This window comes from Anolis carolinensis, chromosome 5 (genome assembly GCF_035594765.1).
Source record: "Anolis carolinensis isolate JA03-04 chromosome 5, rAnoCar3.1.pri, whole genome shotgun sequence".
Taxonomy (NCBI): domain Eukaryota; kingdom Metazoa; phylum Chordata; class Lepidosauria; order Squamata; family Dactyloidae; genus Anolis; species Anolis carolinensis.
Genome location: NC_085845.1, coordinates 30,596,270 through 30,610,910, shown reverse-complemented (window position 1 = coordinate 30,610,910; position 14,641 = coordinate 30,596,270). Strand labels below are relative to the sequence as shown.

General features: G+C 40.4%; 2 protein-coding genes across 5 annotated transcripts in view; one reads left to right on the top strand and one right to left on the bottom strand.

Moving 5' to 3' along the window:
• The window catches only part of alpk1 (alpha kinase 1), a 71,678-nt gene extending 63,701 nt beyond the window's left edge, over positions 1 to 7,977 (bottom strand). For 2 of the 3 annotated variants that reach the window (XR_010006964.1, XM_008112099.3), the window contains exon 1: positions 7,805 to 7,977. The gene's annotated coding sequence lies outside the window, so the exon portion shown is untranslated. The remainder of the gene's footprint in view (positions 1 to 7,804) is intronic. The other variant, XM_008112098.3, reaches the window with a different exon arrangement.
• Positions 7,354 to 13,785, top strand: tifa (TRAF interacting protein with forkhead associated domain). Of its 2 annotated transcripts, XR_506518.3 has the most exons (3): positions 7,354 to 7,523; positions 10,833 to 11,734; positions 12,759 to 13,785. XR_506518.3 is itself a non-coding variant. In XM_008112096.3 (2 exons), exon 2 carries the CDS (start codon positions 10,852 to 10,854, stop codon positions 11,383 to 11,385), a length of 534 nt encoding a protein of 177 aa, XP_008110303.1. In that variant the 5' UTR covers positions 7,354 to 7,523; positions 10,833 to 10,851; the 3' UTR covers positions 11,386 to 13,785. The 2 variants fall into 2 exon arrangements, 1 of the variants encoding a protein (XP_008110303.1); XM_008112096.3 differs by having other exon boundaries at positions 10,833 to 13,785.
• Positions 13,786 to 14,641: the final 856 nt, after the last annotated feature.

The window sequence follows — 14,641 nt, the reverse complement described above, 5'->3', positions numbered from 1 at the left end:
TGGGCATTTTCTATTGAGCTTCTGCACAGTGCTAGGTGAAAGCTCATGGCTTTGCAGACACCAGCTAACATCTAACACTCCTGAGGCCATAACTTATTTTGTGTTCAATGTTTGATTCTCTATATGAATATTGCATATGGCCACTTATATCTCTTTTGCTTCCAAAGACTACGTCAAGGTGAAGGAGAAAAGAGAAATTCTGTCCTCTGTGATCCTAGGTGGAAACTTAGGACCTTCAAGACAGGGCCCAAAATGCAGGCCCTGTCTGTTGTGGCTCAGCCATCGCGGCCTACATTTCACCAGGAGATGGATTTAGAAGCAGATTATGATACAGATCTAGGAGACATTCCAGGTTTGGAATGAGGCCCCTTGGCCTTGCAGCTGCCTGATGCTGTAACGCCAGAGGATCCACTAATTGGAGAGCATTCCAATGTCTTGTCAATCTTGCCTACACCAGATGGCGTTGATCTGGGAGAAAATGGACTGTTTAATCGGAGTTTTTTACAAGAGATAGGAGCAAAAGGGAGGGTGTTCGAAGAAGCAAGAGGTTAGCTCTAAGGCTCAATAATGACTAACTTTCCCATGTGAAGTTTTGTGGATCCTGCACTCCCTTAATCTTGCAACCTTGGGATCTCCTTAAAGGTGTTCCTCTTTGTGTTCTCATTGCGGTGTCAACTTTGCCTTTCCTCGGAAGAGGTTCCAATATCCAGCTCCTAGCCTTGTCTCCTGTCTGGAAACCGTGCCAGGTTCCCAGTTCCGTGTAAGCTGTGCCATGACTTCCGAGTAGACCTTGCTTTGTTACCTTGCTATCCTTGTTCCTGAGTGGAGACTGACTTTGCCTTGTTTACTTTGCTTTCCTTGTTCTGTGACAGGACTCTCCAAGTGGATTATAGTTGCAGTTTTGCAGCGTTTGGTTCCTGGCTCTTGTCTTAAAGACTATCCTTGACTTTTGTGTGAAACTATCGAGTTTCACTGGTGGATTACAAATCGGACATTGCTGAACTTGTTTTGAACTGCTAAAGACTTCATATTCAGGACTAATCCTCATACTGACTCTTTTCGTTAACTACGCATAGACATATATATATATGTGTGTGTGTGTGTGTGTGTGTGTGTTTCAATAAACCGCTTGTGTGTTATACTGGCTCCTGTCTGGTTTTCAGGGTGCTCCTGCAGCCTTGGGGTGTAACACTGTCGGACTTTTACCTGAGGTGTCCAAATGAAACATCAGATAAAAGCGAAGTAATTTGAGACAAAGTGTTTTCTCCCGAATCACTTTGATACTCCATTAGACCTAGGCTTTCCTGAAAGTCCCAAAGCTAATGGAGTTTAGGGCCCGTGGCAACTGACGTATGGGACTGCTTCTACAATCCTGAGGCCAGTTCCCATAGGCCACCTTAATTCTTTGGGCTTTGCCCGTTGGGTGTCCACATGCCCCCCCTCCCAATAACTTTTGGGAGGGCATGGGGACACCGAACCCACCTCACCCCAAAAAACCCTAAATTAAAATTGACTGGGCCGCCATAACATCTCTTCAGCAGGCCTCCTGGAGTATACCAATAACCAGCCAGGAGGTGAGGGGGGGAGTAGGGATCCCCCCCCCCACCTCTCGGCATGACTTAAATCTGTTTCAAAGCGGGTTTCTTTAACCTGCTCCAAAGCAAGTTTAACGTATGTCTGGAAGTGCCCCTACAAATAATCCCTCCATGAAAAATAACTAAAGGCCTTTTATTTCATAGCTTGGCATATATAAAAACCCACTTCCTCAGTTCTTTCAACATAACTCACCACAACATTTTTCTGATCAGTCAAAATAGGCTGAAACCCCAGTCTATACTGGCACCATTAGTTAATCCCAGCTAGAGTAGACCCATTAAATCAATTATTGATGAGTCACCACGTAGGTCAATCACATTGACTTGAAGGTTTCCCTCTATTCAGGGCTAACTAACAACATGCCAACTTGTATGAAACCACATCATGCATCTGCTTACTTGCAACAAGCCATATTTGCCATGCCCAATGATGCATTTTGGACAGATCCTATGGGACTACTGTAAGTTAATATCTCCCCTTGGTCTGTTTTTTTTTAACCACCTTGCACAATTTTATATTCTCTTTGATCTTGGCAATGTCATTACATGCCCCTAACTTCACATGCAAGAAACCTTATTCTTTATTTAGAGAAGTAGAAAGATAAGCCTACGGTAGGAATAGCAAGCCAGGATGCACTCCAGTAATTCTAATAGGAGGCAATCATGCAAAACAAATACTGCTTCTTTCTGATCTACAGTGCTTTTGAATATTATCAGTATTCAGGTTTGTTATTAATCAAATATCAGTGCAGGTGACATACACTCTGGTGTATTATTAAAGAGCATGTGCCATTACAAATCAGCTTGCTTTAAAAAATCAAAAGGTTTTTTTTACAAGTGCCAGGAAACTTATACTTAGCACTGAGAATATTTTCTTGACAATTAAAACTTGAAAGATTCATAATGCAAGAAACAAAATATTTGAACATCACCATCTGCATCATCTTTCAAAAGTACCTTATATACTCATATATAAGTCTACAAATGTTACTCAACAAAGCAACCTCAAAAACCTGGGTCAGCTTATCCACAGTGCAATTTATTACAATATTTTATTTATTACAATATTTATATCCCGCCCTTCTCACCCAACAGGGGACTCAGGGCGGCTTACAATAAAACAGACATATAAAAACAGTACAATACACTATAAATCAGTTAAAAAAATAACTTACATATAATATTCATAAAATGCATTTATAAAATATAGATAATGTAATGTAAGTATTGTACCTTTTTTATTGTGTCAGAAGTGACTTGAAAACATACTGCAAGCTGTTTCTGGTGGGAGAGAATTGGCAGTCTACAGAGACGTTGCCCTGGATGTGTTACCATCCTGCTAGGAGGCTTCTCTCATGTCCCAGTACTGTACCTTAACTCTTATAAAAAAAATGAACCATTTGCTTCTCTAAGTAAAATGGCAAAATGAAATAATTTAGTCCACTGTGGGAGAACCAAAAAGAAGCACCCACCACCTCTATACTCTCAGTACTCCTTTGGGGGTAAAGTGCTAAAGAACTTCCACTAATACCACCATTTTCCCACCCAGGCTTTCAAAAAAAGCAAGAACCAGCAACATGGGAGAGAGAATAGAGCAGTGGTTCCCAACCTTTGGGCCTCCAGGTGTTTTGGACTTCAGCTCCCATGATTCCTAACAAATGGTAAATTGGTTGGGATTTGAAGTCCAAAATACCTGGGGCCCAAAGGTCAGGAATCACTGGAATAGAAGGAGGTCAGTGCTTCTTTTTGGTTCTCTTGGGACAAAGCTCTTGCCTTTTGCTACTCTATTCAGAAAACCTGATAATTCTTAATATTTTAAAAAGTAACTAAGTACAGTTCTTATATTGATCTGTGGATAAGTTAACCCAGATGTTTTGACTAAAATGTATAGACTTATATATGTGTATCACAGTATATTCCAGGTGGCGTTCAGGTAACCTCATAATACTCAGGGCGAATGTTGATTCTAGTGTATGCTACATTGCCAGATCATAATTCTGCTCCTAATTCAAACACTTTATATTCAAACGTCTCTACTTCAAATAGAAGGTGTCTTCTGCAGAGTTTGGGAAAGTTCCTTTTCCGGATAGTTCATACTGGCTAAAGTCTTCTCAACCTTCTTATCTCCCTTTAATAACTTTTCCAAACTCTATACTGTGTGAGGTAGTATGCATGACAATGACAAGAGTTAAACGTGTAATCTTTTGCATGGGAAGGAGTAATAAACCAACACTCTTTCAGCAATAAACTAGTTAATCCTCAAAAAGATACCATATGATCTAACTCTTCCTGGCAGAATAGATACCAACAATAAAACAATAAAATTAACAACATCCAGAAAGAGGTGGTTCCTTCTTATTTGAAAACATGTATTTCTTGTAAATTACTCAAGAAGAAAGGTACAGAAAGTGAGAGGAGGTTTATGAGGAAGAACTTGTGAAAAAGTGCAAGATGACAGGGTGGGTTTCAATTATTGCTCAAGAGAGGAACTTCCTGAAGGAGCTGCGCCAATTTGCAACAACACATTATGTACAGTCAGGCCTGTAGCGAGGGGGCGGTTTTAGGGGTTCAAACCCTCCCCGAAATTTTTCAGGTTATAAAAAAAACCTGGTTTACTCATGAATTTTAACTGGTTAACCAAATCCCCATGCTAAGTCTATGAGACACAAAACATTAAGAGTCCCTCCAGGCACTATCTCAAGCAGATATTGACAGGTTTGTAGCGGGGAGGGGTGTGTGCTAGGGGTTAACCCCCCCCCCGAAATTTTCAAACCCCCCCCCCTGAAATTGTTTTCTTTCTACGGCCCTGTGTACAGTCAAGTACCATGCATTTCAAACCTATTAAGTTACTTTTTAAAAGAAATGATGTAAATGAGCTCAGCCAAGAGGGATCTGTAACAGCATGCATCAACACGCTTAATGGATCCGCATCTAAGTAGACTTATGGTGGATCAAACTAGGGGTTATCGCATTCAACATACAGTACAGTCTCACTTATCCAACATAAACGGGCCGGCAGAACGTTGGATAAGCGAATATGTTGGATAATAAGGAGGGATTCAGGAAAAGCCCATTAAACATCAAATTAGGTTATGATTTTACAAATTAAGCAACAAAACATCATGTTATACAACAAATTTGACAGAAAAGGTAATTCTAAACGCAGTAATGCTATGTAGTAATTACTGTATTTACGAATTTAGCACCAAAATATCACGATGTATTAAAACATTGACTACAAAAATGCATTGGATAATCCAGAATGTTGGATAAGTGAGTCTCTACTGTAATTATAGCCCTATGACTTCACTTTAACTGACACAACTGAATCCTGTCGAATTCTGAGCTTTGTAGTTTAATGAGGTTCTAGACCCTTCTGAGACTCAAAAAAAACCTCTCCACAGATGTGAATTCCAGGGTTCTAGAAGATGGAACCATGGCAGTGAAAGCAGAATCACAGTGATATCATTTTACAGTGTTAAAGTATCCTACATGTCTATCTAGTGAGTCCAATATTCTGGTCATATTAGGCAGTCTACTGTCCACTGAAAGTAATAATAATGATAACTTTATTGTTATATCCCACCTCCAACTCCCTGAAGGGACTCAGGGTGGCTTACATGGGGACCAAGCACAGCATAAACAAAGGTTGCAGGTAACACAATTAAAAACATATAACCATAAAAATTAAAACAATAACAATAAAAGCAGTAGAATGTAAACATCATAAAACATCAACCAGAGAATCAAAAATGCAGTAGCCGAGAGAATTGGGCACGTACAGATCTGATACTAATAGGGCAGGACAAGGGCTTGTGCAAAATGTAAACTGTAGGGCCAGGCTGGACTTAATCAGAAGCTAAACCATTAATCAAAGGCACATCCATGTCTTCAAGTCTTTCTGGAAGGTGGACAAGGTGGGGGCTAATCTAATCTCTCTGGGGAGAGACTTCCAAAGCCGAGGGGCCACTACCGAGAAGGCCCTCTCTCTCGTCCCCACCAACCGTGATTGCAACTGAGATGGGAGTGAGAGAAGGGCCTCCTCAGCAGATCTTAGAGCCCACACTGGTTTGTAGAGGAAGATACAGTCCTGAAGTTAAGCAAGACCCGAACCGTTTAGGGCTTTGTAGGTGACAACCTGCACTTTGAATTGGTACTGGAAACTTATTGGTAGCATGAATGCAAAAGAATGGTGCAGAGGAGCAACAAATCAGGATGAAATCTGTCTGATATAGTATACAGTGTTCCCTCACTACTTCGCCTTTCACTTTTCATGGATTCGAAGTTTTGTGGTTTTTTTAATAAACTCTAAAAGACTATTATAAATCATAAAAAATTGCAATTTACAGCCTAAGGAAGGGAGGAAGGAGAAGCCAAAGGGAGAGAAAAGGAGCCCAAGCGGCAACGGTAGGAGAAGGAGGCGATTTATCCACACACAATGGGTTGATAAAGACTTAAAATAGTGTATAGCTACTAAAATAATGTGCGACTATTAAAATAAATATAGTGTCCCTACTTTGCGGATTTTCACTTATTGCGGGTGGTCCTGTAACCTAACCCCAGTGATAAGTGAGGGAATACTGTATAAGCTAGAAGTTTGGTCCATATGGGCCTGCCCATCTTTTACAACTTTACCCTAATATCTGCTCTATGTCCTACACAAATGATATTAGGTTAATGGAAAGTTGGAACATGGTCTTTTCTGTGGTGCCATCATCTATGTAATAATGTAATCATGGGATTTAATGGGTTCTTCTATTGCTTGTCTTACTGAGCTTAGCTGCCCAAGACTGTTACTGCATTTGTTTTTAAATACTGAATTGCTGTTTCAATATTTACATTTTTTCTGGTTTTGTATTTTGTATATGGCTTTCCAATGCAATTTTCTGAATCAGCACTCCAAATAACCAAACCAAATCTAAAGTTGACCAAAAAACTGATTTGTAACTGTTTTGGTACTAATATTGGAGATTGGTCCCTGGTCAAATGGTTCCTGGTCAAAAAAAAGGTTGGGAACCACTGCTGTAAATCAAAGCTGGCTTGATGGCATATAACAACAGCGGTAACAATTATTACCATCCTAGAACTCAATGACAGACCAGCTATCAGACTCGAAATGCGCCATGTGTATATTTATATGTATATTTTTATCAGTGTTTAATGTATTTAATTTTAATTGATGGAATTGTTGTAATATTTTTATATTGTGTTTTATTGTAAGTCGCCCTGAGTCCCCTATGGGTGGGAAGGGCGGGATATAAGTACAGTAGAGTCTCACTTATCCAACACTCGCTTATCCAACGTTCTGGATTATCCAACACATTTTTGTAGTCAATGTTTTCAATGCATCGTGATATTTTGGTGCTAAATTAGTAAATACAGTAATTACTACATAGCATTACTGTGTATTGAACTATCTTTTCTGTCAAATTTGTTGTATAACATGATGTTTTGGTGCTTAATTTGTAAAATCATAACCTAATTTGATGTTTAATAGGCTTTTCGTTAATCTCTCCTTATTATCCAACATATTCGCTTATCCAACGTTCTGCCGGCCCGTTTACGTTGGATAAGTGAACCTCTACTGTATTGCAATAAAAAAATAACAACATATATTAAATATTTAAATAATCCAACCCTGTGGATTCTTTTGCTGCTTGTCTCTTTAGCCACTGAACCTTGCGTTCTCCCTCCCTCCTTCTCTCTGTGTGTCTGGATCAAGAGAAACAGAGGGAAATTCCCCAGCAGACATAACGATCACCCCCTCCTCTCTTTTAGAGGCGGGAAGACAGAAAGGGAAGTCCCGTGAGCTCTCAAAGCTGACAAACATCCTCCTTCAAAGCGAGAGCTGAAAGAAACAGCCCAGAAATCCGGCTCTGAAGTTTGAACCTTCTCGTCCATCAGTTTTAGGGCAACGCTTCTGAAAAGGTGAGTGATCGAGACAACGTTTAATCCTTGCCTAAACTCACCTTTTTGGGGAGGGGGTGTCGTTATCTCGAAAGCGATTCTGAGACTTGCAACTCCCCCGCGCAAAAAAAAGTCCCCTTTCCAAGCTCTAACCTGTCTATCTCTCGGACAGGTTTATTGCTTCACTCCTGGGTTCCTCCGTTTGGTTCAAGGACCAAAAGCCACTAAAAAGCAACCCGATGTGTATTTACTCGATTTTGCAACAGCTGATTCCAAGGCTGTATTGAAAGGTACCAGCTCACCTTGGATATGGGACCTCTGCTGTTCTTGATCAAGCGAGTGTGAGGACAGGGCTTGGGACTGAGCCGAGTTTGGACCCGGGCATGTGAGGCTTTCCTAAGTATTCCTTGCAAGCGCCTGCGCCCAGCCGGAAATCAAAGCGAAAGTGAAAGTCGCGCTCCTATTTCCTGGCTGCAAAAAGGGAAGGTGGGATGAGTTGTCTTCCGTGTTGTGACACGTCGGCGATTGGGCAAAGAATGGCAGCGAGGATGGCCACATGCCGCCTGGAAAACTGCTGCTCCTGCCCTCTTAGAGTGCATCCACACCAGCAGCTCATTGGTTTAACCTGCTGCACCATTAGAGATTTCCATACCACAAATAATGTTAAAAACTTGGCATTATACTAGATTTTCTTTGACCAGAAGCTGGCCACTTGGAGTGCCTCTGATGTCACTGTGAGATGTGGCATGTGGCAGGGCTCAGGCTGCATTGTAGTAAGTGGTCTGTGGTTTGCTTTTCTCCAAACTCGCAAGTTGTGGACTCCACTTTGTAACCCCATTTCTTAAGATAGGCTCTGCATCTCGTAGTGCCAGAACACAGTCTGTTCAGCGCCTTCTAGGTCACCCAGTCTTTTTTTTTTTTTTAGAGTTTTCTCTTTTTATTTTGCTTGTGGGTACAGCACAGGCCTTAACCATAAACAGAGAAGCAAGCACTCTTTTCAGATTGGGAGAAGCCTCCTATCTGCTTCCAAAGTCTTAACAGATTAGGGAGATGGGACGGAACTAAGAAAATGTTCAACGGGGACAAATGCAAGATACTCCACTTAGGCAGAAAAAAATGAAATGCAAAGATACAGAATGAGGAATGCCTGGTTCGACAGCAGTACGTGTGAAAAAGATCTTTGAGTCCTCGTGGACAACAGGTTAAACATGAGCCTACAATGTGATGCGGCGGTGAAAAAAACCAATGGGATTTTGGCCTGCATAAATCGGATTACAGTATCCAGATCCAGGGAAGTCATGCTCCCCCTCTATTCTGCCTTGGTCAGACCACATCTGGAATACTGTGTCCAATTTTGGGCACCGCAATTGAAGGGAGATGTTGACATGCTGGAAAGTGTCCAGAGAAGGGCAACTAAAATGATCAAGGGTCTGGAGAACAAGCCCTATGAGGAGCGGCTTAAAAGAACTGGGCATGTTTAGTCTGCAGAAGAGAAGGCTGAGAGGAGACATGATAGCCATTCGTCATATATAAATATGTGAGGGAAAGTCATAGGGAAGTCATGGCTTCAAACTACAGGAAAGGAGATTCCACTTGAACATTAGGAAGAACTTCCTCACTGTGAGAGCTGTTCAGCAGTGGAACTTTCTCCCCCGGACTGTGGTGGAGGCTCCTTCTTTGGAGACTTTTAAGCAGAGGCTGGATGGCCATCTGTCGGGGGTGCTTTGAATGTGATTTCCTGCTTCTTGGCAGGGGGTTGGACTGGATGGCCCATGAGGTCTCTTCCAACTCTATTATTCTATGATTCTATTATTCTTCCCAGTGTAATAATAATTATAATAATACTGATTTACTCACAGACAGATTCAACAGCCGCCAGGCAGACACTTTTGACCCAAGCCCAGTCTTCTGTCCAGGAGTGAGTTTCTCATCTGGTCTCAGTCACTGATTGATGTTCTGGGTTTTAGCCTGCCACTTTTGGACTCTCGCTTGCTGAGGTGTTCCTGCAATTATCTTTGTAGATCTTAGGAAGCTATTTCTTGATTTAAGGCGTTGGCTTGCTGCCTGATATCCGAACAGAGGATGGGCCAGAGATGTCAATGCCTTGGTCCTTTCATTGTTGACTGCTACTTCCTGATGGATATCAGGTTGTGCAATACCCGCTAAACAGTATAATTTCTTCAGTAGTGTAGGGCAGGGGTCCTCAAACTTTTTAAGCAGAGGGCCGGTCCACAATTCTTCAGACTGTTGAGGGGCTGAATTATCATTTTAAAATACACTGACAAATTCACATTGCACATGTCTTATTTGTAGTGCAAGAAAAACAACAACAATAATGAAAGAACAGTACAATATTTAAAAATAAGAACAATTTTAACTAACATAAACCTATCAGGATTTCAATGGGAAGTGTGGGCCTGTTTCTGGCTAATGAGATAGTCAGGTTAATTAGGATTGCTGTTGTTGTGTGCCTTCAAGTCATTTCAGACTTTGGGCGAGCCTAAGTCTAAAACTGAGGGTGGTGGTCAGGTAAATGTCCTTGGCCCACAGGCCTTATTTGAGGACCCCTGATGTAGGGCATAGACATCCTGTGATAATGCAGCATGTCTCATTAAGAGCCACATCCACTGTTTTAATGTGGTAAGATGTATTTCTGGGCTGTTTTTATTGTGTCAGAAGTGACTTGAGAACACACTGCAAGTTGCTTCTGGTATCAGAGAATTGGCTATCTACAGAGACGTTGCCCAGGGTGTGCCCGGTTGTGTTGCTGGGAGGCTTTTCTCATGTCCCTATGAGTTAGAGCTGACAGACGGGAGCTCACCCCATCTCACAGATTCAAACTGGCAACCTTCAGGTGAGCAATCCAACCTTTAGGTCAGCAGTTCAGCCAGCACAAGGGTTTAACCCATTGTGCCACTGTAGCTCCTTTCTAGGCTGTTGAACGACTTAGAGCCATAGCCATAGGTCAAAAGTCAACTTGAAGACACAAAACAACTGCATTTAAAATCATGTGAAGAGCCTCCATGACCAGCCTGCTTTAGATATTGTGCCAAATGTAGCAACAATGGGACTGAATGAATAACATGACTCTGGAAGGAGGACTAAACATGGTGCCCCCATTGCCCCTTTCGGCGTACTTCCCCCATTCACATGGGTAAAAATGAGCACTGGAAAGTAAAGATCAGGAATTATTATGGGGCCTGTAATCCCAAAAAGGTATGTTTCCAACCTGTGTCTGAAATAGCACACTTTTGAAGAAGCTAAAGGCAAATACTTCCATTTCTAAGCATCCCTTTTTCCAGTCAAATTGAAGCTATTTTTTTCTTCCAGGATTTTCTGAGGTACAGCCATGGCGACTGCATTTGAGACTGCAGATACTGAAGAGACCACCACCTCTCTCAATATCACCGTCTACCATCCAGAACAAGAGAAAAAGCAAGTATTCCGTGCCATAAGGTTTTGCCAGCGAGAGCAGCTGAGAGTGGATGAATTGGTTAAATTTGGAAGAAACTGTGACATCTGTCGTTTTTACTTTGTGGACTCACATGTTTCACGGATTCAGTTTGCCCTTCAGCTTTTTAGACCCTTCGGCAGCTCTGAGCTTGTTTTTGAGATTATGAATTTGAGTAAAAGGGTTAAGTTAATTGTAGACAGTGTTGAATTGGCCTTCCTGAACAAGTTCATCATTCCACAGAGATGCTTGGTTCGCTTTGGAGACTATCAGCTGTTAATGGAAAAACAAGATGGACAATCTGAGAATTTCTTTGAGATCTCCTTTGACATGTCAAAAACATCATTGTGGCAAGAAGCAGTGTCTTTGTCTGTACCTGAAACTGGCGTTGCATATAGTCCATCTCCAGAAGAGATGGATGAAGATGAATAAATGAGAAACGCTCAATGAGCAGCAAAGGCCAGTGTGGTATAGAGGTTTGAGCGCTGGACCATGATCCTAGAGATCATAGAAACCCACTGGTGTCTATGGGCAATTTGCAACTTCTCAACTTTAAAGGGATGCAAAAGTAAACCTTCATTGAACAAGTATTGCCAAGAAATCCTCATGATGTGTTTGCTTTAAGGTCACTATTGGCGGGAAACAATTTGAAGAAACACCATAACAGAAAATGGTCTAATTTTGACGTGTGTGTGTGTGTCCCTATCCTCCATTTTTGAAGGTCTCCTGCCCTCTTGCCAGTAACTTCTTTGAAGGATTCCCTCTCTCCTTCTAATAACAGGTGGGAATTTTCCTTTGTGCTTCTATACTGCTCTAACTGAAAGCTGTACTGCCAATTAGTCAGCACTTTGTGTCCACAGATTCTGTGTCTATGTATTAAACTATCCAGAGATTCAAAATATTCTTTAAAAATGAAAACCAAACCATTCCAAAAAGCAAACCTTGATTTTGCTGTTTTATATACGGAACGCCATTTTACTACACCATTGAATTATAATGGGACTTGAGCATCCAAAGATGTTGAAATCCTCTGGGAGACGAAGATGAGAAGCTTCAAGATACAAACTTAATACAGGTTGAGCATCCCTCATCCAGAATTCCAAAATCCCAAATTGTCTACAGGGATGCCTAAAATAGTGATACCTTTGTTTTTCAATGACTGAATGTACACAAACATTGTTTCATACACAAACATTGTTTTAAAAATGTATAAAAGGTTAGGTGTTTGTGAAATGGATTTCATGTTTAGATTTGGGTCCTATTTCCAAGATAACTCATTATTACATATATGCAAATACAGGTATTATAAAGTCTTTTCAAAAATAGAAAATAACTCTAGTCTCAAACATTTTGGACTAGAGATATACAACATGTACTTCAGAATGTGTGGCGTCCTGTCTAAAACTGGCTAATCACTATTTACTCAGAAGATTCATCAGTGTCACCTTAGATCTATTTACTGTATCCTAAAAACAAGTCAAGAGATTGACTGCTTCTTTTGTTTGCAATTTAAAGAGAACTTTAAGAGTACAAGAAAAAAAAACTAAGGAGGCTGGAGGAATTTAACTTTAGTTAGAATTGTGTAAGAATGATGATCATGTAAGTAAAAAAAAGTGTACAAATATATTTTGGAATGACAGACAGATGATGAACCAGTAAAAGATTATATGAGAAGTTGGGCTCAATATTTTGGGCATAATGTTCAAATGATTATGTGAAAAAACTGTGGACCAAAGATAAAACATTTACTTTGGGTAGTAACTGAAACATAAGTGTACAACATGATGATTTTTTTGTCATGTCAGGAGCAACTTGAGAAACCACCAATTACTTCTGGAGTGAGAATTGGCAATCTGCAAGAATGTTGCCCAGGGGCCACCCAGATGTTTTGACCATCCTTGTGGGAGGCTTCTCTCATGTATGGAGCTGGAGCTGATAGAGGGAACTCATCTGCGCTCTCCCCAGGTTAGATTTGAACCGGCAACCTTCAGGTCAGCAACACAACTTTCAAGTCATCAGTCCTACCGGCACAAGGGTTTTAATCCACTGAGCCACCGGGGCTCCATAACATGGATAAATGATACTTAAATCCAAATAACAAATGTCCAAAATGCATCAAACTAAAGTTGGAGATGTCAAGAGAACAGATCTTTCACATATAGGAGACTCATAAGAAAAAGTTATTAGTCTGGGATATAGATGTTGACTTAAAGAAATCTGAAGATGGGATCTGCAATGTTACCAGTGATATTTTTGTTATGTATTAAGGACCATGAACAAGATAAACAACTCTGGGCTACTTCTTCAATACATGAAATCAGTCGGTAGAATACTGTTTACTCAAACCTGCAAGTGGACCAGAGCACTGATGATGGAAGGATGGATTGTTGTTGAAGTTGCTGAGTTAGCCCAAATTGCTAAGATAATGTGAATGTTAAAGATGAAGAGCATTTTATGGATTTTATGACCAATTATCATGATGTAATGATATTTGAGTTACCAGTATTAGCAATCCTAAAGGATTTAATTCATTGCAGTGTGGATTGTGGGGTCAGAGCCCTGATGTGTTTGCATATAGTCATTAGGTTAGTGTCTTAGTATGGTGTATTAGTCCTTAGCATAGTTTAGTGTTAATTTTAATTGTAGTCAATTACATATATATATATATGTGTGTGTGTGTGCGCGCACGTATTCTCCTTTCCCCTCCCCCACTTTTCCCAGTTTCCTTTTTTCTACTCTGCTGTTTTTGAATATTTAGTACTTTTGCTGTAATGGTTTGTACTTTTGTAAAATCTTTATTTACAATTTAATAAAAAAAAGCATAATACAAAAGCAATGCTCTAGATCTTTCTGGACTGAGGTAGGTTACAGGTCATCAGTCCATTGTCATGATCAAGAATCAAATTAGTAGCAAAATGCTGATTATTTTATTTCACAGTTCCTTTCTCAACAACCCCCAATATGAAATCTCTTATTACAGTTCTAGATATACTCTCAACACAACTCACCACAACATCTCCTTCCTGATCAGTCAACATAGGTACAGATTCCAATCCATGGCTGGTTTCCTGTTGGTCATTTACAACTAGTGTAGACCTAGCAAATCAATTGTGAGTTACCACAGTTATAGGCCAATCCCATTGAATCAAAGGCTCTCCTCAACTCAGGGCTATCAATAAGCCAATGTGTATAAAGCTAAGGCTTTTGCCAAAGCATGCATCTGTTCACTTAACAGCAAACCATATTTACCACACCATTTATCCAGTTTGGACAAATCCTACAGGAGTATATGTACTGTAGTCCTCCCCACATCTTTATTTATTTACTGCATTTGTATGCTACCTTCCTCCCAGAATAAGATTCAAGGCATCTTCCAAATCCAAAAAAAAAAGCAACAAAAATCACAATATATATTTTAAAATAATGAAAAGCAGATACAACAGTATAAACATTTAAAACATACATACATTTTGAAAAAAAAACCCTTAAAAAGTTCTCTAGCTTACATGTTAAAAGCCTGCTTGAAAAGGAAGTCTTTGCCTGCTGGTGAAAAGAAAATGGAGGTTTGGGGGGGGGGGATCCTCAACTGTAGATCATAGGATTCAGGTAGATTTTTATAAGGAGATACAGTCTTTCAGATAGTTAGGACTAAACCATGTAGGGACATGACTTTGAATTGTACCCGGAA

What these genes read in the sequence shown, in the direction of transcription:
- tifa (XM_008112096.3), top strand. Translation starts at nt 10,852, where the DNA reads ATGGCGACTGCATTTGAGACTGCAGATACTGAAGAGACCACCACCTCT.